Source organism: Vigna unguiculata, chromosome 9, assembly GCF_037176805.1.
Source record: "Vigna unguiculata cultivar grain cowpea cultivar isolate G323 ecotype 2 chromosome 9, ASM3717680v1, whole genome shotgun sequence".
In the NCBI taxonomy this organism is placed as follows: Eukaryota; Viridiplantae; Streptophyta; class Magnoliopsida; order Fabales; family Fabaceae; genus Vigna; species Vigna unguiculata.
This window is the reverse complement of record NC_140800.1, coordinates 41,887,703-41,913,593: the sequence shown is the minus strand read 5'-3', so window position 1 is coordinate 41,913,593 and position 25,891 is coordinate 41,887,703. Positions and strand designations below refer to the sequence as shown.

General features: G+C 32.7%; 1 protein-coding gene across 2 annotated transcripts; it reads left to right on the top strand.

Moving 5' to 3' along the window:
* The first annotated feature begins 5,081 nt into the window (after positions 1-5,081).
* PKL (chromatin remodeling factor CHD3 (PICKLE)) lies at positions 5,082-24,012 on the top strand. Of its 2 annotated transcripts, XM_028048799.2 has the most exons (32): positions 5,083-5,158; positions 5,268-5,332; positions 7,530-7,699; positions 8,860-8,997; positions 9,086-9,240; positions 9,511-9,672; positions 10,219-10,466; positions 10,561-10,656; positions 11,130-11,266; positions 11,340-11,552; positions 11,643-11,750; positions 12,919-12,969; positions 13,072-13,171; positions 13,884-14,026; positions 14,147-14,250; positions 14,496-14,634; positions 14,738-14,907; positions 16,235-16,301; positions 16,380-16,502; positions 17,851-17,960; positions 18,043-18,124; positions 18,682-18,873; positions 19,007-19,163; positions 19,248-19,353; positions 19,455-19,529; positions 20,154-20,215; positions 20,341-20,417; positions 21,238-21,368; positions 21,584-21,956; positions 22,681-22,786; positions 23,174-23,244; positions 23,342-24,012. In XM_028048799.2, exons 3-32 carry the CDS (start codon positions 7,553-7,555, stop codon positions 23,747-23,749), a joined length of 4,251 nt encoding a protein of 1,416 aa, XP_027904600.1. In that variant the 5' UTR covers positions 5,083-5,158; positions 5,268-5,332; positions 7,530-7,552; the 3' UTR covers positions 23,750-24,012. The 2 variants fall into 2 exon arrangements, with proteins under 2 accessions (XP_027904597.2, XP_027904600.1); XM_028048796.2 differs by having other exon boundaries at positions 5,082-5,158; positions 19,007-19,353.
* Positions 24,013-25,891: the final 1,879 nt, after the last annotated feature.

Genomic DNA, 25,891 nt, shown 5'->3' with positions numbered 1-25,891 from the left:
GCTTCTTAGTGTGCTGGTTACAATCAAATTTGATTTATACTCATTGGAAGCAAGAAAATTCTACATATTTTGGTCATTTGATGGGATGAAGGACCTGGATGTCCCATACACATTCTCAATAGCTTCAATGGATTATGGTCAAAGATGTCAAAAAAATCAGTACAATGTGGGTATTTGCGGATAAAATTCACAACGGGTAAAAAATAAATATTATAAATGGATATCTGCGGGTAACGGGTACGGGTATTTTTTATACCCGTATGTTAACAGGATGGATACGGGTATCATAATAACCGTACTCGTTATACTCTATTTTAAATTAAAAAAAAACATGATTAAAACATTAACATAATTTTGAATTGGTTACTTTTTGTCATTTGGTTTTAAAAAATATACATTTCTTTGTAAATTATTGTTCAACATTATTTAAATAGGTTATTTGCATTTTGTTTGAAATTTATAAATGTTATATATTGTATTTTTAATTGAATTTATGGTTAAAATATGTTATTAAATATTACATTTTTCTTTTGTAAATACCCGGGTATACCCGTGGATAGCCGTAAATATAAAAAAGATATGCGGGTATCCGCATAACAGATACTCGAATACCTAATAGATAGGGTATAAAGTTACTTTTCACACCCTACTCGATCTGTTGACATTTCTAATTATGGGACGTTGTTTAAATTAATTCAACGATCTTCAAAATAGATTGGCACTCCATGAATACACAAAGTTTGATATTATATATGTGTAGTATATGCTATTATGCATAACCGAACATAATATAAATCAATTATCCTTTGCATAAAAATAACTATTTCACCAATTGCTAATATATAATTGTTAAGTGCTTCAATTTAGAGGGTAACAATAGTAACATACTCCATCCCAGTAAAATACACCAATCCCGCTTACGCTTTATTTGTTATCTAGATGAAGGATGTTGAAGAGTTTCAAATTTTTTATGGAATTGGCTGGTTAACTCGTTTTTTCTTTTTTAAATACAATAAAGATAAAAACATATTTTATATGTTAATTTCAAAATAAAGTAAAAAAAGAAAAAAAACTGTCCCTATAAATGTAATATATACCGTCATTTGAAATAGAAATGTACGAATTTTTAGAACTAAATAAAAGAAGACCGTGTTCCAATTCACATTCAACCTATTTCTAGATAAACTTATATAAAGTATGAAATAAATTATAGAAGATGACAAATGACTTATGGACATAAACAAAATGCATTAACACTTAATATACACTTAAACAAAGAACATAAATTATAGACTTATAAGTTATATGATGTAATTTGAAAAGAAATATAGAAAAAAATATCAAGTGTGTAATAAATATAAATAAAATCAAGGTATACATATATCATTACTCATAAAGGATCGTTCAAATTTTAAATAAAAGATGTATAAAAAAAGAGATTCAAATATATTTATTAATATGATGAATTCAATTCATTTCCTTATCCTAATTCCACTCATAGTACACTAATTATTACGAAATTGATAATCAACTAACATTTACAAAAAATAAAATAAAAGATTGTTTTAAGTACTAAAATTTATAAATGTTATCACCGTATCGTATTAATTTTTTTTTATATAAAATATTTAAAAACTACATATAAATATGTATGCAGGAACTAAAATAATAACAAGTGTTTAAGTTAATAGTTTATTTAATGTTTTAATGATATGTTTTTGTTGTTTTGGCATCGAGAGTTAGAGTAATAATGTCTTTTTATTTCAAGAAATGAAGGGCCATTTAGTCTAAATAGTCTTTGACAAGTTTATCCTCGTAATTCAGTTTATTCGTATAGCTTTTAAGGATACAATCTTCATATAACGAGATTATAATATAAGTATCGGAAATAAAATAAAAATAATAAAACTATACGTATGAGTGAGGAAATTGGCCCAAATTTGGTCACGTAGTCCGATCAAAATTTTTCGAATTTGGTCGAGTCGACTCCAATCAAAATTTGGTCGAATTTGACTAAGTCAAACTCGACCAAAATTCTGTTGGTCCTGACCAAAAGTCAGTCGAATCCGTCTCATGTTGAAATTTGGTTTCGTTGACCCCGACAAAAATCTATTAAATTTTATGGTGTCAATCCTATGAACACAAGTTTAAAAAAAATCAATTTAAATTTATTTTATAAAAGATATATTTTGGATTTTGAACTTGATCCAAAATATTTAAATTTGAATTTAAACTTGATCCAAATATTTGGATATGAATTTTAAAAAAATCTAATCTACTTTTTAAAAAAAATAGATTTGAATCGAAAATTTAATCCAATTATTTAGATATAAAATGAATGGGAATTGAATCATTAAAAGTTTCAATGATCACGCCAAATCAAATATAATAACTATAAAAACAAAACATACTTAATACTTATTAAGAAGTAAAAGTCATTAGTGTAGTGACAATAACATAGAAGGTTAACATTAGTCACCGCAGAACAACCGTGTGATATGTTTTCATATGTCCTTAATCTCGATACTTTTTTAATTTGTTCTCACAATCTTTTTGAATATTGTTTGATAAGAGTGCTCAGATTCAGATAAGACTATTTTAAATTGGCTAACTAATTCAACAAAATTGAAAAATTATTAAATTGGAAAGTAACAATATCTAAAACAATTGGTTATTTTTTTGTTGTTAAAATAAAAACAAATTGCGTACTACACTTGCATATGTTTTACTTAAATAGTGTTTGATAATATATTCAGATTTTAATGGTAATAATATGTGATTTATAGGTTTTTTAAGGATTTGTAACATGTTATGTATAGAGAGAACAAAAGAGGTTAAATATGAACTTCGTGAAAATAAAATATAGATACGTTAAAGACTATTATAGAGCTTTGACTAAATAGTTAAAAATTTTATAAATGTAGATTTAAAATATAAAACAACAACGTCACGTATATTTGATGTATTCACAATTAATCAAAAATAATTTAATTAATTTATGATAACTTTAAACCAACAATTTATACCACCAAAAACTTACATTTATAATTCAAAAGTAGTAACAAAATAATTATAAATTGAGAAATAGGAAAAATCTTAAAACATGATAATGATCAAATATATTATCGACAATTATACCGGATAAGGTCAAACTAGATGATTTCCATCGATAATAGCTTAATAGAATGTTTTGTCAAATCATTAGTCTATAAGCATGAAGAATATGAGGGTAACCTTTATTTTGCATGATAAAAAAAATCATGAAAATAGCTTAAATCTGACACAGGTAAATTATGTATTGATCTATTTTCGTAAAATAATGCACTCAAAAGCAAGTTCCACATGACGACTTTCAAGAAGAGACCAATGACATGAAAAAAATACCTCAATAGTAGCGCGATGTTATAACATACGAGTATTACAAAAAGTATACCTAGTCTAGAAGAAGTTTAACAAAACTCGATAAATCTAACTCGAAATGTCTGATAATGATTCTACTTAGAAAACACCCTTAAGAACTTTACTTGTATTCAACTATGAACTTGTTTTAAAAAATTTATAACAAAAGGAATAAACAAATTGCAACAATGTTACATATTATATTGGCATACATAACAGTAACAAATTAGTTTACAGGAGTAAACATTACAAAACCAAAAGCATTAGAGGACACTTATATAATTTTTCTAACAAAGATGTTGAATATTTGAGTCCTCCAACAATAGATGGCCTATCATTGGCATCCAAAATCAAATCAAACAAAACAATAAACTTCACATGCAATACCACATAAACTTACAAATAATTTGATCTCAAGCTCGTGAAAACATGTAGGTGATACGAGCCCAAGACAAGACCCTTAACCCAAAACTTGACAAAATGGAAATGAATAAAAATTTCCTTCCAATATGAGCAACTTTGTATGAGTAACAGAATTTCACGACAACTCGCACATGAATTATAAATCATACATGCACATAAGTCGTATATGTGCATAAATCATACATGCATAAGTCGTACATACAACATTTACAAAAAGCAATAGAAATTTCTTAATCATTGATTGGTTCATCATTACGAATTATGAAAAGAAAATAAAGTTTTTACACGTACTATTTAGTTAAAGACAACCAGAGTTTAACATAGTAAAAAATAACAAACTACAATCGGACCAAACAACTTGTCCACCTACAAACATAAAGCCAACTACAAATTGTCCTTATGGTCAGTTGTAATGGCAACAAGTTCACTCCACCTACCAATTCAACTTTTGAGTTTGGGAAAACTTGTATAATACCCAAATCAACAAATATACTAAAGAGCTTGGTCTAACAAGGCCCATTTAACATTATTAGCCTAAAGTGACTAAAAAATATTAACAAATATATCTATTGATGCATTTAATGTATATTAACAAAATATATGGTCAAATTGATAGTTTGGTTATATCATAAATATTCTTTTATACTATATATTAACAAAATGCACCGTTAATCTAATTAAATGATATACGATGTTATTATCATATTGATTATCATAAATGTGGTGAATTTTTTATTTATCTATTTTATAACATAATTTACAGGACTAAACCTATAAATACTCAATATTTTATGAAGAACTACAATCACATTTTCATATTCACTCATACTCACTTATATCGATTATCATAACTTTTTTTTTTTCAAAAGCTAATTTTTCTATATATTTAAACACGTTTAATTTTTGTGCATTTATATTGTTATTTTTATATTTTAAAATTAATTATTGTAAACTAAACAAATTTACAGCAACACTAATATGTAGTAAAATGATAGAGTAAAAAGCATTTTATTGTATTATGCTTAAATTCTGTTAAATTGTATTTTACATATTTTTATTAGAATCCCATTATCAAATTCTAACAGGTTCAGAAATGACAAAAAATAAAACTTAGGTGCAAGGATTGTAATTTTGCCCTCTTAAAATATCATTGCTTAATTTCGTATTTATTTTTTTATTTGGGGAAAAAATTGCAAGTGTGCTTTCGTCTACCAACTTTTTTTAATATTCCTTATGATATTAATTACCCTTAAAATTTCAGAGCTTGTTTAGTTGTTTTTCCAAATTTTCGATATAAACAGGTTCCGCTTGGCTGTTAAATCTCGTCACTGTCCTGGTGAGTCTACCATTCCTGTTCTCCCTTCACCGCCTCTTTTTTTTTATTTTTATTTATTTCCATTTATTCATTTTTGTTTTTTCTCTTCTTTTCTTTTCTCCGCTCCCAGGTTTCGGTTCCCGCGAAATTCCGAAACTCCTTTTTCCAGATCGCCGGAAAATATCGCAATCTACGGTATTTCTCGCTGTCAATTTTCATTTCACACTTCACTTCGGTCACTGTAAGTTCCGAAAATCACCGATTATCTTGTGAATCCAGCTAGTAGCCATTTCCGGAAATGGTGGACGGGTTTTGACCCATCTAGGGTTTCTGTTTTGCTTTCGTAAATCGGAAGTGTTCGCAGGGAATACCTTGCATGTTCGCCACGAATTAACTATATAGTGCCGTTTTTCTCCTTTACTTTGTTCGTTTCAGTGGCGAATTGTGTGCGGAATTTTGCGCACATTTTTAGTACGATGCTGTCTTATTTGTACAGTTTTGTAGTTGTATTTGCAATGTTCGTTGTTGTTTTTGGTTTAAACAAACTTCTCATGTAGACTGACTACGCCGGGGAGTGACTTGAACTAGTTGCTAATTTAGATATAGAAGTGATGAATTAATGATATGTTTACTTTCTTCGTTCCAACAGATATCGCAAATGGTTTTTCATACTGTTTTCCTTCAAATTCATTCAGTGACTTCAGTCAATTTTTTTAGAGCAATTGAACCACAATCGTGTTAGTAAGGAACATAAATAGTTACAGAAATCTGTTTGTTGGTATTGTGAACGTGCCTATACTTAATATTTAATTTTTCAATGAATGTTTTTTTTTTTTTTTTTACTTAATATGTACTAAATCGTAAGCTTTGATAAACAATGTGTCGGAGTTGATGTTTCAACTATTAAAACATGAACCCACCTGAGTCTCTCTCTTTCCTTTGGATGGGTTCTGGAGCTTTCTGGAGTACTACTCGTGCAAAATAATTTGTACATCTCCTGGAAACAGAAAACAATGATCCAGGTTTCCCCTAGTTTAAATAAATCCCAACCCACTTATTGTATGTCTAAGGACTAAAATAATTTTATATCTGCAAGCTTTAGGTAATTGCTTTTAAATTTATCTCAGATGTATCTGTCATGAAGCAGCATTTATGGCATTTGCCGACATTTACATTTATTTGGCTTATGTATATTTTCAAGCAATAACTTTGTTGGCATTATGTGGGTAAATCATTCTTTGGTTGGCATTATGTGGGTAAATCATTCTTTGGGCAAGAAAATATGTTAAAGGATAATACTTTTATCCTTCAACTTGAGGAATCTGGGATTTTGACCCTTTGGTTCTGATTGTAAACCCATTTTTCAATTACAATCCAAGAAGTAATATGTTCTTGAACATGCATTTGGAAACCCCTATTTGCCAACAAAAAATGTTGACCTACTTCCTCAATGATATATAGTTTAATCTTTTCAATGTGTTGATAGAACATATTAAAACATTCATGTTCTCCTATCCTCTAAAATTACAAGACCTTGAAAAAAGGGAATTATGTTTATTCAAACATCTCCTTTCCCCTTTGATTGGCCTACTGTCATTTTTTGTTTTGAACATAAATAATTGTAGTGTCCAGGCGCGCCCGAGCTACGTCCGATCATGAAGCCCATTAAGCACGGCGTTAGAGGCCCATTAATATCAATCAACAGATGAGGTAATACAACGGTAAGTTATCCCCCATAAAGCGGAGGTGGCGGGTGAAGATGCCATAACGGTAAGTTATCCCTCATAAAGCGGAGCCATCTCGCCACGTAACCGGATTTTTAGGCCTATAGTCCTGAGAGCTGACATATAAGGGGGATACAAAAACACTGAGGAGAGATAGAATCTTTTTGCTCTTGCTAGACACCAAATCGGTAACCAATCAGACGGACGTCGGCAAGAGCAATAATAATTACGAAAAGTTTTTGTTTAGTTTTATAATATTCGGGCTCATTAATTTACCCCACCTATTTGAATAATCGGTCTCAATTTTGGAGTAAGAACTGATAAGACATATAAAACCATCTATTTTGGTTCTATATTTGTCTGGATTAAATGCTCTGCTATTCTACACGTTGAACCAAAATATTCTTTCTTCTTTCAACTTTTCGATCTTTCCATTCCTTTCCATTGTCCAGAAATCCCTCTTTCCCAAATTCTTACCATTCTATCAATGAAGAATCTAAAAGGATTCTCAAATCCAGATCGCCAATTGGTCTTGGATAGCACTAACTTCATTTGAAATTTCTCAATTGAATTTTCCTCCTTAGCTGATTCTTGGTTCATTATGAAAAATTGACCGAAGGTTTTGTTGATAGAATCTACCCATAATTCTTTCTTTTTGTTTACTTCAGGATTTCAATTATTTTGGCGGAACATGAGTAGTTTGGTGGAGAGGCTACGCGTAAGATCAGATCGCAGGCCAATTTATAATCTTGACGAGTCAGATGACGATGCTGATTTTTTGCCAAGAAAATCCGGGACAACACAGGAAAAGTTGGAGAGAATAGTGAGAACTGATGCGGTATGTTTCTTTTTGCTTTAATGATTTCATTTGAGCTGTTTTTCTATATAGTTCACTGCACTGCTCAATGCTTTGGGTGGTGACTGATAGGCAATAGTTAACTGTAACAAAAGCAACTCATATACTTGTCTGTGCTGTTACCTTGTATTAGAATTGTGTCTAATTTGAGAAGTTCTTGATGATTTAAAAATGTTCAAATTACAGTTCTTCTAAGCCCGCGTGGGGTGTAACTAAGAGATCCAAAGAATGACCATTAGTTATTATTACTACTTTTTGTATTATTCTGACCATTTTACCAGCTAAATCACATTTAGCAAGCTAGATGGCAGTCTTTCGATTTTATTTTCAGTTATTAAGTAAGGTGCTAAAGGCACAACTCACTTGAATAGAGGTGTAGAATTAGAGATACATGTACAGGCTTTCCCTTTTCTGTAGTACTGTTATCTGTACACTTTGTCCCCTAAGGTCTGTCTATATATAAAGATAACTTTCCTCTTGTATCTGACTTATCAGAATAATAATTCAGTTACAATTTCTCTCTATCAAACTGAACTCTATTATGAGTCTTGGAGGCATTTGCTTCATTGAAGGGGCAGCTCCACAACCTGCCAAATGGTTCGTTCCTTTTAGGTTCTTGCTTCAGAATGTTAGAGATGCTGCTGACTACACTAATATAGCTTATTTTCTCAACATAGATTTAACCCATTCTGACAAATAACAGGGAGTTGTCTTCTTAGCTTCTTTGTAAACAATTGATTGTGGCTATTTAAGAATTTAAACTTCTTTTTGTTGGATATTAGGAGAGATTTGCAACCATTGTTTACTTGATACGTTTTGTTGTTTCTTTTCTTGTTTTTTTTCATTCATTTGGTTTATCTATTAAGTTTACCAGTCTCTTCTCTTGTATTTCTCTTTTTCTATTATCTAACAAAGTTCTGCTATTCAGTGATAAAATAGTGAAAGGTTTATGTTATTATACATTAAGAATGTATGTTATTATTCATGTTAGTAATACCAGTTGACGTCTATCTGTAAATGTTTTGTATTTAACATTTTAATTTAGTTTGCTTCATTGCAGATTTGGATTTATTGTTTTACAAAAGTAAATGTTTTTCATGCATTATCCTCCCCTGTTTTTATTTTTCACTTCTTCTCCACAGAAAGAGGATTTATGTCAAGCCTGCGGTGAAAATGAAAATCTTGTGAGTTGTGAAACTTGCACTTATGCTTACCATCCTAGGTGTTTACTTCCACCCCTTAAAGGACCCCTTCCAGACAACTGGAGATGCCCTGAATGTGTAAGTGTTTATATTTGGTGACAGTTGCAGTAGATTTCTTCTTACTGATAGAGCAATACTTATCTATGTGTGTATATATGTTTTGCAGGTTAGCCCACTTAATGATATTGACAAGATATTAGATTGTGAGATGCGACCTACTACTGCTGCTGACAATGATGCCACAAAATTAGGGTCAAAACAAATTTTTGTTAAACAATACCTTGTTAAGTGGAAAGGCCTATCATATCTGCACTGCACATGGTAAATTTGTAGGAACTCATCCTTCACTGTGTTACAATTTTTCATATGTCCAGTAAACCTTCTGCATGCTTATTATTATGGGTTACTTTCATTCCTCATTCTTGTTCTATCTATTTATGTGTTGACTTCAACTTTTTATTTCCAGTATTGTTATGCAAGTTATTTTTCTTTTGAAGCCACCTTTTAACCTTTTGTTTTCTTTTTAACATTTTGTTATTTTTGTGTATTATCTCTTTACCTGCTGCATATATTTATTTATTTCTTCTTTAGGGTGCCGGAGAAAGAGTTTTTGAAGGCATTTAAGACTCATCCTCGTCTAAAGACAAAGGTGAACAACTTCCATCAGAAAATGGCATCTATCAATACTTCTGATGATGACTTTGTTGCCATTCGACCTGAATGGACTACAGTTGACCGGATACTTTCTTGCAGGTATTTTTGGTGACAATTAAAAAGTTTAACAGGAATTCTAATGATGTAGGTGTGTTGCCTGACTTATGTGAGGGCAGATTCAAATTATCATTCTTGACTTTGGTTGTGTGTATTATGTGCATGTGTGTGTGATTTTGAAGGTTAATATTTTCTAGCAGTAATTTTGAACCTTCGTTTTGCTCTCAGTGTTTCTTTAATTCTTCCCCTCTTTTATTAGTGATGAATCATACGGGATTCTATTCTAGTCAAGCAATGGAAAATAATATAGTATCAGCTGAAAGTGATTTCTTTTGGTATCTTTTTTGGAGGAAGTGTTCAATTGTATTTTTCTACCACCTCCTTTTCTTTTGCACTTCTCTTTATATTTTACTGCCCCACCCCCCTAAAAAAATAATTGGCATCATCATATTTTATAATAGCTTATGAGAGAATGATGACACTGCTAACCCAGTGTCTTAATAGTTTCCTTAATCTTAACTGTATTTCTGCCTCCAGAAATGTTGATGCTTGCATGTTTTTCTTGACCTTGTGGTTTAAATGGTACAGGGGTGATGATGATGAGAGAGAATACCTTGTGAAGTGGAAGGAACTTCCATATGATGAGTGTTATTGGGAGTTTGAGTCAGATATTTCTGCATTTCAGCCAGAAATAGAAAGATTCAATAGATTTCGGTCTAGATCCAGTAAATTTTCTTCTAGTAAACATAAACAGAGTGTTAAAGATGATACTGAATTGAAGAAACAGCAGAAAGAATTTCAACATTATGAACACAGCCCTGAGTTTCTCTCAGGTGGTATGTTATTTTAAGTTATTTATCCTTCTGGAATGTTTTTCTTAATTCAATGGTCTAGATTACATGTTCTTTCTTTTTTTTCACCTTAATGAAGGTACATTGCACCCATATCAGCTTGAAGGCTTGAACTTCTTACGATTCTCTTGGTCCAAGCAGACTCATGTTATACTTGCTGATGAAATGGGGCTTGGTATGTAGTCTCTTTCTTTTTCCCTGTCTATTTTTGCCATTTTAATTTTTGGTTATTAAATGTCTGGGCGAGGGAATTTTACACCGTTCTTTAAGCAATGGCATGCTACAATCCTCAATAAGTTTAGGCACATGCCTCAGCGCAAAATCAAGTTTGGAAGGTTTACATGTGAAGGAATAAAGAATAAAATAGAGTGGTTTGGTTGTAGCAGGGGTAACCCTTGGAGGGTAGATTTTTTCCTGTTATTGTTGTTAAAAGTGTTTTCTCATTTCTTTCTATGCTTTGGGTTTATAACAATGAGGGCTTTTAGTGGTACATAATAGCTGAACCTTTCAATCAAAGTGCATTGATCAACCGACCCTTTTGGATCCTTTCCCTTCTTTAATTGGTTGTACTCACCCCCTTTGACCTTGATTTGGAATTTCTGGAGAAGTATATGATTGCACCATGATAACCGAGTTTTTCACCTGCAGGAAAAACCATACAAAGTATTGCTTTCCTGGCATCCCTTTTTGAAGAGGGTGTCTACCCACATCTGGTGGTTGCTCCACTTTCAACTCTGCGAAATTGGGAACGTGAATTCGCAACATGGGCACCTCATATGAATGTGGTATGTGTACGGGTATATTCTCTATAATATGTGATTTAGGTAGTTACTCTTTTAATTATGTTTGTTTGTGCAGCTAATGTATGTTGGATCTGCCCAAGCTCGTAGTGTAATAAGAGAGTATGAATTTTACTTTCCAAAGAAACAAAAGAAGATCAAGAAAAAGAAATCTGGTCAGCTAATTAGTGAAAACAAGCAAGAGAGGATTAAGTTTGATGTTCTTTTGACATCGTATGAGATGATCAACTTTGACACAACATCACTCAAACCTATAAAATGGGAGTGCATGGTATGATTCTATTTGACATGCCTGTTACTTACTGTGATCTTTCTAGTTTCTTCGCAATACTGATAACCTGACATATATATGCGAATGCAGATAGTCGATGAAGGTCACCGTCTGAAAAATAAGGATTCTAAATTATTTTCCTCACTGAAGCAATATTCTAGCAGGCATCGTGTTCTCTTGACCGGAACTCCTCTTCAGGTTCATTGTAATTTTTCATCATGGTTTATTGTGGGATTATGCCCTAACATTCCATTATTGATTATTGAATCATGTTTTTTCTTTTCTTGTTTTTTGTGTCTGATGGCTGGATTTTGTTTGGAAAATTGTGTTTCGGTTTTTGGCTAATACTAAGCTCCTTGTACTGTACGTGGGTTTTGAAATTGTTGGACGCTTGTTGAATTTCAAATTACACATATATTTCCCTTAAAAAAATTTAGGTTTTTAATATATTCAACTTGAGATTCCTTGATTGTAGAATCAAACAGCGTAATATTTTTGTTTCCTTAACATGGAAATTGCCTCTTCAATATATGTTTTGTATAGACCAATGGTTGTGATACGTTATTTTGAAGAGATAATGTTGTTATATTGTTCTATTATCATTGTAGTTGCAATTGCACAGATGCAATTACACATGTCCACTTCCGACCAGATTGGTTGAGGTTGTACCTGCCCATTTTGAAAATCTTGATACTAGGGTCAGTTTCTTTTTACAAGTTTCGAAAGTGAAAATAATTCGTCTCATCACTTCCTCTAGTCAGAAATTAAAAATAGCAACATATCGTTGGCCCTAATCTTCACGTTTACAGTTACTTCAGCATCTTTCTCTACCCAGTGCCGTGTCTCCTCTCACAAAGCTAGCTTGGCCTAGAGACGGTTCCCTTGTCTCTATTAAGTATTCTACTAGTAGGTTGTGCTCATAGCATTGTCTCCTCTCATGTTCTCTGCTCTTTTTTTTTTTTTTTCGTTTACTAGTAGATTGAGCTTTCTCACCTTCTGGGGCACATTGCATCACACCTTTTATTTGTCAACAGGTAGATAAGTCAACCGAAAAGTATATTTTACCACAAATAAGAGCTCAACCTCTGTAAAATAAGTCAATCAGTTTTTGAAGGAATACCTAAAGTCAGATTATACTGCCTATGCTTTTTGTGAGGCTTTACTAAGTTTATATATTGTATCTGTGTTTACAGCAACAGTCATGCAATCTTTTTTAATATATTAATTTCTGTTTAATTACTGGGTTGTGAACTCTACTTGTCTGGTATGCTTTTTACCTTTTAATGGACGTTATAGATTTGAAGTGTGGTAACATATCTGTTGGAAGTCTAAATGTACTAATGTTAGTTTGTCTGATGCCTCTCAGAACAACTTGGATGAGCTTTTTATGCTTATGCATTTCCTTGACGCTGGGAAGGTTAGTATGAGGAATGTTCTATAAGATAAACCGTGAATTAAGTTATTGAATCGGCTGATGAAAATTTAGTATCTTACAGACTTTATTTTTTAATATTGGTAGTTTGGAAGTTTAGAGGAGTTCCAGGAAGAGTTTAGGGATATCAATCAAGAGGAGCAGATTTCAAGGCTTCATAAAATGTTGGCTCCACATCTCTTGCGAAGTATGTATTTCTTCTTGTACTAATTTTATGTTGTTGTAACATGTTTCTTTAAAACAATAAACAGTAATGTTTTGTGATACGTCTTTGTAATACGTCAAATTTACCAGATCTTTGGTGTCAAGAAGTTTCTCTTAAAGAACATCCTAGAATTTTGTTTAATATTCAGGAGCTTGTATTGCATCAAGCTTATCAGTCAATATTAAGTAAATGAGTTGATGTTTATCCTCCTTTCTCAATCTGCAATCTGAAGTAATCCTGTTGTTGTATAACTTTTGGTCTCTGCAATCATTCTGGAAAGTGAAGTGGTAGGATACTTGTAGAAGTTGTTGATCTTTTTATTCATATAGGACGTTTATCTATCTCTCAACCTGAAGAAAAGTAACTGGTTGTTGTTAAAGTAATAGCAGTTGTTGGAATGATACATATTGAAATTGGTCAATTAATCTATTGAATTTACTTTTAGTCAGAGATTGATGTTTGATTGCTGAAGGATATTAATATTGTTTGGTCTAATGCTAGGCCTCTAAATTGAAGTGCAGAGGGATACTGTAGAATCCGATAAATTTGATGTGGTGGTTTTAATTTTTGCATTAATGGAAATTTCAAGAGAGCTCTCAGATATCTTGTCATATAAATAACTAAGTTGGTGATAAGTTGTTTATAGAAACGTGGATTACCATGTTCTGAGTTCAAATTTTTAATGTCCCTGCAGGAGTGAAGAAAGATGTCATGAAGGAATTACCTCCTAAAAAGGAACTTATTCTACGTATTGAGTTGAGCAGCAAACAGAAAGAATATTATAAGGCAATTTTGACCCGTAATTATCAGATATTAACTCGTCGTGGTGGTGCTCAGGCAAGATTGATGCTTTGATGAACTGACTATTTTGTTTATCACTAATCTTAGCTTCATAAGTAAAGGACAATACATCTTAATGGTATTGGTGTTTGTTTTTTATATCTATTTCTGAATCAGATTTCTCTTATCAATGTTGTTATGGAATTGCGGAAGCTTTGTTGTCATCCTTACATGTTAGAAGGAGTGGAACCAGATATTGATGATGCAAAAGAAGCATACAAGTAAGCTCTAATCTCATTGTTTTAGACTTTTATTGTGGTTATTGATCAGAAATACTGGGTTCTCTGCTTATCTTGGGCTAAATCTTGTTTCTTTACTATTGAAATTAGTAGCTTTTGCCTGTTATAATTTGTAACCAAAGTGAAATTATGTTATCATGTTGGAAGGCATTATTTTGGTATAGTTTGTACTATACTTGGATTTAATTAATGTTCTTATTGATTTTCCTTTTGATTCTGCTTGACAGACAGCTGTTGGAATCGTCAGGGAAGCTGCAATTGCTGGACAAGATGATGGTCAAACTTAAAGAGCAAGGACATAGAGTCCTTATATATTCCCAATTTCAGCACATGCTGGACTTGCTTGAAGATTACTGTACTTACAAGGTATTAAGAGGTTATTGTCTTATCAACATAATTTTTTCTAACGTTGATTTCTTTCAGCATAATGTCAGCTTGTTTTTCTTTTCCTTGAAAAAAATAAAACTAGAATTGGCAGTATGAGAGGATTGATGGCAAGGTTGGTGGAGCTGAAAGACAAGTTCGGATAGATCGATTTAATGCCAAAAATTCTTCAAGATTTTGCTTTCTTCTTTCTACTAGAGCTGGGGGATTGGGGATAAACCTTGCAACTGCTGACACGGTTATTATATATGATAGGTGAGCCTTTAAATTTCTGTGATTCTTTTTGTTTTCTTTAAATTATTGTCTGGAGGTTTTTGTACTTTTTGGTTAAAACATAAACTATATCTTCACTTTTCACAACCACTACTCCTATTTTCATTATGTTTACGTTTTCTACTGGCAAAAGTGAATGAAAATAGCTGTATTGGTGGCTGGCCATTCATTGTCGAGATCCATTGTGTGTCATGTGCTCATTATCTTTCACTTTCTTGCTATTTTTTTGTGTTTATTTTATTCATTGTTTTTGGGAATGACATCTGTATTGGTTATACATGTGCATTGTGATGGAGTTAATCTTAAGCTCTACTTTTTAACACTATTAGACTGGTAATAGCTTACTTGAGTGTGAAAAGGTTGAAGTGCTTTGGGTTTGTCAGCTTGTAAGCATGGCGAATTCATATATGGTTATTGAAAGTTAGTTGCCATCTGAGACAGCAACCTCTTGATCATGTTGTCTTGCTTTTCTATATTTGACATATAATGTTGGTTGGGTTGCCTTTAATTTCTCATTCAATATTTTTTAGTGTTTTCGGAAAGATGCCATCAGATAAGTTTGTGGAGACTACCTATAAATGAGGTCCAAACAGAAGAAGCATAATTTTTAGTGAACACTTCCTGAGGAATTTTGTTTATATGTTCTGCTTTCTCCTGTTCAAAGATACGAGGATAGATGCAATTTGATGTTTTATGATTCGATACGGATGTGTGATTTATACTGAAAGGGAGTTCAAAATTCTTGCATTGCTTGTTCCAGTAATTCTTTTAGAAACGATCTAAATAGAGCTGGTGGCTATTTTAAGACCTATTTGTGTTTATGTATTTCTTTTAATGTGCTTTTTAATTAAATGATGTGTTTAAACTTTACGATGATTATAAAGTAATAAAACACCCCATCAAAAAAGCCCAAATTCAATAGCTTCTGAAGACAAGCTTTATAAAACTGTATCATGTATATATGATCACTTGTTTTCATTCTTAAACAACATCCCCTAGTTTAAATAAATTTGCACTAGTTCTAGCGCATAAATTGGCATTTTTTAGATCAATTCATGGGCACCTCCAGAATGCTTGGATAAAATGTTCTGCACAATCAGTATACGCATTTGCCCGCTTCCATATAATGGATATGTACAATAGTATGGGGAATGCTCTGCGACCTCTTGGCTGAGTTAAACAACAGGGGGTCCTCATCATAGTCTTTGTTTTTTGTTGTGTGCGGACAATCTGTATGATGCTGAAAGATTAATCTTCTATTTTGGTGTAATAAATCCAATTTTTCATTGTTGGAAACGTTCTTATGTAGTGATTGGAATCCTCATGCTGATTTACAAGCTATGGCTAGAGCTCACAGACTCGGACAAACTAACAAGGTTTGAGGTTTTTCCATTGGCGTATAGTGTTGATTATTTTTGTTGCTTTTAAATGCTAAAATGGTTTTGGCTTTCTAGGTGTTAATTTATAGGCTTATAACACGAGGAACTATTGAAGAGAGGATGATGCAGATGACCAAGAAGAAAATGGTTTTAGAACACCTAGTTGTGGGGAGGCTAAAGGCTCAAAATATCAACCAGGTAACTAAATATCAACCTAGGTGTTGTAAAAGTGTTAACAGTTAGCAGTCTCGTTATTAAGGCAGCATGACTTATGTTAGGTTAGTTGCTTCTTGCTTTTCTTTGCTTGTTTTAGTATTGCTATGAAGTGCAGGCAACATGTGGAAAATGGATATTGACAAATAATTGAGCATTGAAGACCGAAATATCAATTTTTTCCTATTCATGCATGCGAACTTGTTGTCATTATCCGTAGCCACTGTCACTTGTTTATTTTACCTTCTGGTCACAATAGTGTTAATTTGTTTGTATACTTCTATGCAGTTGTACTGGAATATGCACATAAAATCATTTTATTCTAACTGAATCAAGTAAGGTAGGAGATAGGAACTCTGAAATTGTAGAAAACTGGAGGGGGGGGGGTTCTAAGCTCCTCAGCAGAGATAAAGACTGAACATGCAGAAAGAAAAGAGAATTCCACATAAACAGAATCGTTTACCAACCTACCGTACCTCCCTCCCCTCATAATCAATTACCTGCTTTTCCCACATTCCTTGCCGCACTTGTAAGATTTTTACAGTACTTTACTATCCAAATCTCCTTCTGCTCCTTACCTCACATTATGCTAAAGATGAATTAGATCCTTGACACCCTACTTTTGATTTAGTTGAATTTTAGCTCAAGGTAGGTGGATTTGTGAATCATCCATGCTTCAAGCCCAAAGCTATAATGCGAGTGGTTAAAGCTTTCTTTAGGATTGTTGGTTACATTTTTTTCTTGATTGAGGTTCCTATGGCGGAAAAAACCTGTAATATGCAGTGTGGTTGTGATTTAGGACCTATATAAGTATTCCTGTTGGAAAGGAAAAGTACTAGAACTGGATAAGGCATATATTCCTGAAAAAGATGATAAAAGAAGTGATAAAGGAACATCATCAAAGTACTCATTTCTCTGTGCATACCCGAAGTTAGTTCCTGTGGATATCAGGAATTATACATGTTTGAATGCACTAAAATCCTCAATAAAAAAGCTTATTTTTGTATACAAAGTTCATATATTTAAAATTGAGAACACTGTATACAACTTTGTACATGGTCCAATGTTGATCTCTTTTTGTACCCCCATTTTCATTTGGAAAATTACTGATTATGTACAACTCGCAAATCTGTATTTGTTTGTCAATATTTATTGAGTTCATACATGATACATGACATTTTGTTCAAGGGATTGAAATTTCCTAAAATTTTATGGACTAACGTGCATTAGGAGTTTAAGCATCAAATGAAACAACAAATCAAAAATTTGATCCATATCAAGTTAAAACATAATAAAGGATTTGATGGTAGCTTTGCTTATCCATTTTGCGTAGGAAGAATTGGATGACATTATAAGATATGGATCAAAGGAGTTATTTGCAGATGAGAATGACGAAGCTGGCAAATCCCGCCAAATCCATTATGATGCTGCTGCTATTGATAGGTAAACTAGCATTTTTTTCCTCAAACGTGAAAATAGGAATATGCTTGAGAAATTTATTTCTTGTATATTTTCTTAACAACAGATTGCTGGATCGTGATCAAGTTGGAGATGAAGAGGCCACTTTGGATGATGAGGAAGAAGATGGATTTCTGAAAGCTTTTAAGGTTGACTGTCATTATCTTTCACATACATGTTTGTTCTCTAAATGCTTATTAACTTTGTTTTTTTAACTTTGGTTTATAGTGAATTGAGAGATGCCCTTGGTTTCTACTGTTATTTATCATTTGATTTGATGGTAACAAAAATGTATGAAATTAGAGACTCCTATAAATTAATCAAAAGAATATTTGATTTGGCAAGTAGAACTGGATTGGAAGATTCACTGCTGCCTCCGAGTTTTTTCGTTATTAATTTTTTTGTTTTGAAAGGATTTTATGGCCAGATCCAGAATTTGCGGCCATTGATGTGATGCTATTCTAATGGTTTCTTAAAGTATGGGTTCTTTCTTTGATATTAGGAGATTTTTTGACAGAAGTGCTTGCAGTTATTGATAGATGATGGAGCACTCTGCCTCCATTACATTTTCTTGCTATGTCAACATCAATCTTGCCTTTGTTACAACGAATTGCTACATGAAATTTAATTACCGTTTTTCTTTTCATTCAGTTTTTCTCTTTGGGTTCTGTGTTTTTTGATTGACCGAGTGGATTCCACAATTTAGGTTGCAAATTTTGAGTATGTTGATGAGGCTGAAGCTGCAGCAGAGGAGGCTGCCGCCCAAAAAAGAGCATTAGAGAATGTAAACAGTTCGGAGAGAACACATTACTGGGAGGAGTTGTTAAGAGACAAGTATCAAGAGCATAAAGTTGAGGAGTTTAATGCCTTGGGAAAAGGGAAGCGTAATCGGAAGCTGGTATCTAATCCTACTATTTATGCCATTGTTTGAGTAAATTACACTCCTTATGAGATGCGAGTATTACATTGTCCTTATCCTTTTTTAAGCTTGCTTTTGTTAAGGTAGTGTCTATTGTTCCCTGATTTCCCAGATGGTTTCTGTGGAGGAGGATGACCTTGCTGGTCTGGAAGATGTTAGCTCTGATGGTGAAGATGATAATTATGAAGCAGAACTTACTGATGGGGATTCAAATTCCACTGGGACTGGAACTACTACTGCTAGAAGGCCTTATAAGAAAAAAGCTCGCAGTATGTGTCATTTTTTAAGTTTTTGTTTTGATATGATGGGCCTAGATTATCTGTTTGTGATGTCAATATTTAATTTATTAACAGCAGATAGCACAGAGCCTCTTCCTCTGATGGAAGGTGAAGGAAAAGCATTCAGAGTCCTTGGTTTTAATCAAAATCAGAGGGCTGCATTTGTTCAAATTTTGATGAGGTTACTTCCTCTACATGTAGTCTTTATATGTTGAGTTGAAGAAGGGTTTCTCATGACTTGAACATATCTATAGTTTATCTCACCCTCTGTGTGTATTGCAGGTTTGGGGTTGGTGATTTTGATTGGAAGGAGTTTACTTCCCGCATGAAACAGAAGACTTACGAAGAAATTAAAGAGTAATAACATCAATTTTCTTTGTACTAATGCCATATTTGGGATGTTTTAGACAATCAGAAGTTTTTATTTTATGGTCACTTTCTTTTTTACTTGGCAAAAGAGGGGTGGATTTGATGTCACAGCTCTGTAGCTGTGCTAATGCATTCCTAACTATTTTGACGCAAAATTAGGTTCAGAATGGGAATTAGTACTTACTAAGTTCAATCTTCTGACATACCTATATATTATTGATTGCTTGTCTCTTCATTTGGGTAGTGTGTGTGAAGACGTTGCATTGGTTTGTCTTTCCTTTTTATTTTGGTTGCATTTTGTTACTTCCAAAACTTTTGGCCTATGAAAAAGAATAGTATTATCCCTTTGTGAAATCCTGCATGATAATATGTTCGTTGCCTTGTAGTGGTCTGTTAGATTTTTCACTTTTTTTCCTTGTGTCCTTCCATTTTTGATGTGGTAATTATCTATATATGGTATGGATATGGCATGGATTTTTAAAATTTATTGATAACCTAAAGTCGGTCTTTGTGAATGAATTGATATAAATATATATATATATATATATATATATATATATATATATATATATATATATATATATATATATATATATTATTTTTTTATTTCAGTTATGGAACCCTTTTCTTGTCTCATATCTCTGAAGATATAACCGAGTCCTCTACATTCACAGGTGATAGATCTTAATTGCTATCATTATATTTCCTTCTTTTGCATCAACCCCATCCCCTTTTTCTTTGTTTATTATCTTAGCATTTTCCAATATTTTTCCTTTTTTTACTTATAATTTTCCTGCAGATGGTGTACCAAAAGATGGACTACGAATCCAAGATGTACTTGTAAGGATTGCAGTCCTGCTCTTGATAAGGGACAAGGTAAGTTTTGACTGAACTTTCGTATTTGAACTTTCATTATTATTTCCCAGGTCTTTCTGCAATATGTAGGTCGGTAAGAGTTTTTAGAAAGGCACTCTTGGTAAAAGAAATATTTTCAGTTTAGGGACAATTAACCACTGAATTGGATTGCAAGGAGCAAAGGATGATTAGTGGGTAACCCATAATTAGCAGTCTGAGTGGTTAGTTGTTTCATACTAAATATATTTTTACCAAAATCTTTTTGGTGTTTTTGTTTTTAAATATGCTTTTGGTGTCATCTCATGTGAAGCTATTCATGAGTTCAACTATTACTCTAAAGTTTTGGGATAGCATCTGGATGCATGTGCAACTATTAGATACTTCTCTATTTGCTTCGATACCATTGTGTACAGTGTTTTTGGAAATATATAATGAGCATGAAACTTTATGCTTCAATATTTATGATTTTAATCAAGTGACTATATAAAAAGGGTCACTGTGAGTGAGATGGTTGTTTTTTTTATACAAAAATAAAGTTTAATCAATACAAAGTTAAGTAGACTTTATGATTGAACCATGTGGTTCACCTATTTAAAAATGGTTATAGACTTTCATTTAGGGAAAAGCATAGTTTCTTTTATAATAATGTCGCACTTTCTTTTTTGTTGATTCTGATAATAATGATAATCTAAGACATTGAATCAATAAACTCATCTCCCTCTTTCAGGGTTCATTCATTTTTTTTATTTAATTTTTTGACTGCGGTGGGGTTAATTGTGTTTTTGAACTTAAATGCCCTCTAGCTGATGTGTCTTTTTACTCTGGGGATGTGGAATGACAGGTGAAGTTTGCGTCACAACATCCTCAAACTCCATTGTTTTCAGATGACATCTTATTACGCTATCCAGGTTTGAAGGGAGCGAAGATATGGAAGGAGGAGCATGATTTGGTTTTGTTGCGTTCTGTTTTAAAGTATATATTTTAATACTCCTATCTTCTGTGATATTAGCCATTAAATATTTGTGGGTTTAATTATAAAAAAAAAACTCATGTTCATTTTTCTATCTGCTTTGCTATGTTTGACTTGATTTGTGGTTATAGGCTTTGGTATTTCAAAGTTTTCTACTTATAATTTGCATGGGTTATTTTTTGCTGATGTATTCCTTAAACAATTCTTTCTACCTAAGGCATGGTTATGGAAGGTGGCAAGCTATTGTTGATGACAAGGATCTGAAAATTCAGGAGGTCATCTGTCAGGAGTTGAATCTTCCCTTTATAAACTTACCAGTTCCAGGACAAGTTGGTTCTCAGCCACAAAATGGTGCAAATTTGACAAATGCCGAAGTACCCAACAATCAATCTAGAGAAAATGGTGGAAGTGATATACCAGCCGATGGTGCGCAGGGTTCTGGTGATGCCAGGAATCAAGCACAATTATATCAAGACTCCTCCATATTATATCATTTTAGAGACATGCAGAGAAGACAGGTTGAGTTTATAAAAAAGAGGGTTCTTCTTTTGGAAAAAGGGCTTAATGCTGAGTACCAGAAAGAGTACTTTGTAAGTGTCATGGTGTTAAATTCTCTTAAATAATTGCCTTAAATAATCATAAATTGATCATAGATGCTTTGTTTTTTTAATTAAAGTTTCCATAGGTTCTTCCAATCGAATGAACTAGTAGTTTGAGAGTGCTAGAATTTAGCTATATACCTAGGATAAGAGATGAAACATAACAAACATGGCAGAATTTTTTTAATGGGCTATGGAAGATAATGAAAGAAATAACTCATTAGAAAATTCACGAGGGGAGGAATGCCCTTTCTATACGTACCCAACTTTAGATACCTGGGAACTTATTTTCTTGGCATTATTGATCGTTGTTATGGCTGAAAAAGCTGGGCATACATTACATTATTAATGATGACTGTTAGTGATCCTTGTGTATATACTCTCCTTTTTGTATTTTTTAAATTATTAGTAACATATAATGGAAGACCGTAATAAGAGAGTTGTCTCCGTGATTAGCAACAAGGCGAAAAGGTTACTGGTATTTTAAAACATTTTAGATGTTAATATTTGCTGCTGAAGTATCTTCTCATTTTCCCATTCCTGTTAAATCATTCATTTTCTTGTTGGAACTTTTTGTTTGCTTTGGTTTTCAATTATTGCCAGTGGCACATCTTTTACAGCATTACAAATCAATACAGAATCCATGATTGTATCTGAAATTGTTTTCTCGGCTTGCTTGTGGTCTTACGTTCTTCGTAATGAACTTTATTTGCAGGGCGATCCAAAATCAAATGACGAACTTAAAAGTGAACCCAAGGCTCCTAAATTAGTGGAAACTGACACCCAAATGATTGATCAGCTACCGCAAGTAGAAACTATAGGTATAATTCTATGTTCTTTTCATTGGATACATTTTGTCTATATTAGACAATCACTTACCTAGTCTGCATCAGATAACGGAGGGTAAATATCGATTACTCGAGTAGTTCTCCTAGAAAATTAAAATATGACACGAGGCTCCGAAATCTAATATGTTGTCAGATTTAATATTAAACAAATGTGAATAATGCCCTCAGAATATGAAATAATCTCTCCAGGTGTTTTACCGATGTGGTCAGTATTTCTGTTATTTTTTTATTGTGTTTTTTCCCTTTCCTGTTTTTCCCCTTTGATGTTTTCTACCATATACAAAAGCTATCTGCATACCCAACTGAGAAGGGGGAAAGAAAGACCAGAACACTTATTTGTAGTGCTGCCATTTTCTGCAGCTACAGAAGAAATTTCGGCTGCTTGTGATAGTGATCCTAATCGATTGGAGTTAGTTCGTCTTTACAATGAGGTAAAAGTACCGTGACCTGCGCTTCACGAAGATCGCTTTCATTCAATTAAAGAAGTGGTGGTCTATATTATATCAATAATATTTCCTGTGTTGGCAGATGTGCAAGATAGTCGAGGAAAACCCCATGGATGTGCAAGTTCAAACTTCTTTGGCAAGAGAACCAGCAGAGCTTCATGTAGGGAAGAATTTCTCACCACTAGAAACCATTTGCAAAGACATCAACAGAATTCTAACACCCACAGAAGAACAATCTGCTGCGGATATTCCAATGTCAAATTCAGAGAACAAATCAGAGGTTATGTCGCAGAGCGAGATTTTGGGCGCCAAATCACTGCCAACCCCTCAAGACTCCGCAAACAATGAGAGTAAAGATATGATAATAGAATCTGAACCTATAAAAGAAAGCTGCTCAAGCCTGGTAAAAGATACGAATGAAATACAGACTCTTCCGGACAAAGAGAAAAGTAATACTATAATGGATGAAACTATGACTGATGCTCAGTAGAATGATAACCCAGAGAAATAGGATGCTGGGGCATTGTAATGGATGATGGTTAAATGCAAAAGTAGAAAGATATGTATTGTACCGTGTAATCTAGTCATTAGAAATGAAGTGAATTATAAACAAAAGTCACTATAACATATAGCGGTAGTGGTTAAATCCCTTGCCACTAACTCGGTTAGAAATTGTTCTTCTTTTTCTACGTATTGTTGTTTAGACGAATTTATATTTAAAGGAGTTGAAGAGTATGATCAAATTGTATACTACACGGCACGTTACCCTTCATTCTATTTCAGAGTGAGCAAAGAACTGAGAAATTTCCCTGAACCAAGTTTAATTCTTATATTTATGAGTTGCCATTTTTCTCTGAACGCCTATTTCAGTATGGAAGAGGATTAATTGAATTGAGACCGGCTATACAAGAGGACGACGCATTTTTTGGAGATTTTATAATTGAGTCGAAAATAAAATTGACAAATGAGCAAGGCTTTGCATGCAGTTAAATTTTAAATTTTTCCATCACAGTCTTCATCAAACTAAATATTAAATGAAGAATATTCTTTTTCTTCCCCGATTTCACCACAGCTCTTCCTTGACTGCAGAGCATAAACAAGTAAAGAAAAAGTAGGCCCCAGAGTGATGGTGTTCTGTTGTATGGGTGGTGAACCATGTGTGCATGAGCTGGACCAATGTGGTTGATGTTGATGCCATTCTCTGCTAAAAGCTTCTGCATGTCACTTCTCAAAGAAGCCAGAACTTTGTGGCTTCAATTTTTGAGTCCATGGATTTGGATGCAAAACTGGCAGATTCCAAAGTGTCTGCCCATATTTTTTATCCCACACACTTTCTTTCGCAGAAGGGAAAGGGTGATTGCTATTACTGGCTGCAAATCCTTTTTAGTTACTAATAAATTGCTTCTTCTATCGATGACTTTTTAATTTCCATTCATACATATCATAGGCTATACTGAAACCTTAATGCTAAAATTAATTCCACTGCGTCATTTAGTCCTGTATCTTCATCAATGAAATGCTGATTGTGTACCTTGCTCAGATTATTGGTTTTATCCGAAAGCAAATAAGGGGTATAATAAAGGGCCTTCCCCAGAAAGCAAGGGTAAGTGCAGAACTAAAAGCTAACCAAATTTCTTTATGATTTCAGTTGTGGGAAAAAGAAAGGTCATTCCACTGGCATAGTTACATAGTGTTAAAGATTTTAAAACAAAGAAAGATGTGTTCTTAGTTTATATATTTTATGAAATTTAATTTTAACAGGTTTATGTCAGCAAAGGTTAGTTATAAGTCGAAGTATAAGCACAATTTTACGGTATCATTAAAAAAAAAATCTTATTTTTAATTATTCAAAGTTAATTTTATATAAATGTAACCCTGGGCTCACTCCAATCATGGTATTCAAACCACTTATTATATTTAAATATGATGTTATGTATCTTGATTAATTAGCAATTAATAAATGTAATTGTTGACGAGTTGTTTTCTAGTTTAGTTGTACTTATAGTAGTTTTATAATAACAAATTATTGTACAATTTTAAATGACATTGTGCTTTACTTATGAATACGTGAATGGAAATTGTGATAATGACAATAAAAAAAATAGAACAAGGGTCTTTATATAATATTTTCTTTACTTGACAAGTTTTTATAAAAAATATATTTAACTATTTTGCACTAACAAAAACTAAAAATGGATTAAAACCAAACTATTCCACAGTCCATGCCTCACCGAATTATTCTCATTGCAGATGCATTGACGTGACGGTTGGCATAAAATTGAAATCGTGGGTGTAAGTAATTTTATCCTTTTCATCACTTTTTTAACCTTTTCACGTAAAGGTGAATTAAAAGTTTCGTAAACTTGGTCTGTGATGGGTCTCGAGAATACTGCAACGCAGAAAAGCATTTCTGTTTAGCTTTATCCAGAAAAAGAGATTCGATTCCTTTATCAGTAATGGTCTATTTTAGATATCAAAATATGTAGTTATTGATAATCCAAACTGTACTAAGCATATTCACACATCATGAATTACAAAACTATTACTATATCAGTAACTTCACAGCTAAAAGCTTATAACTATGCATTCCGATTTATGAAATAATCTTACTTCAAACGAATCAAATATTAGA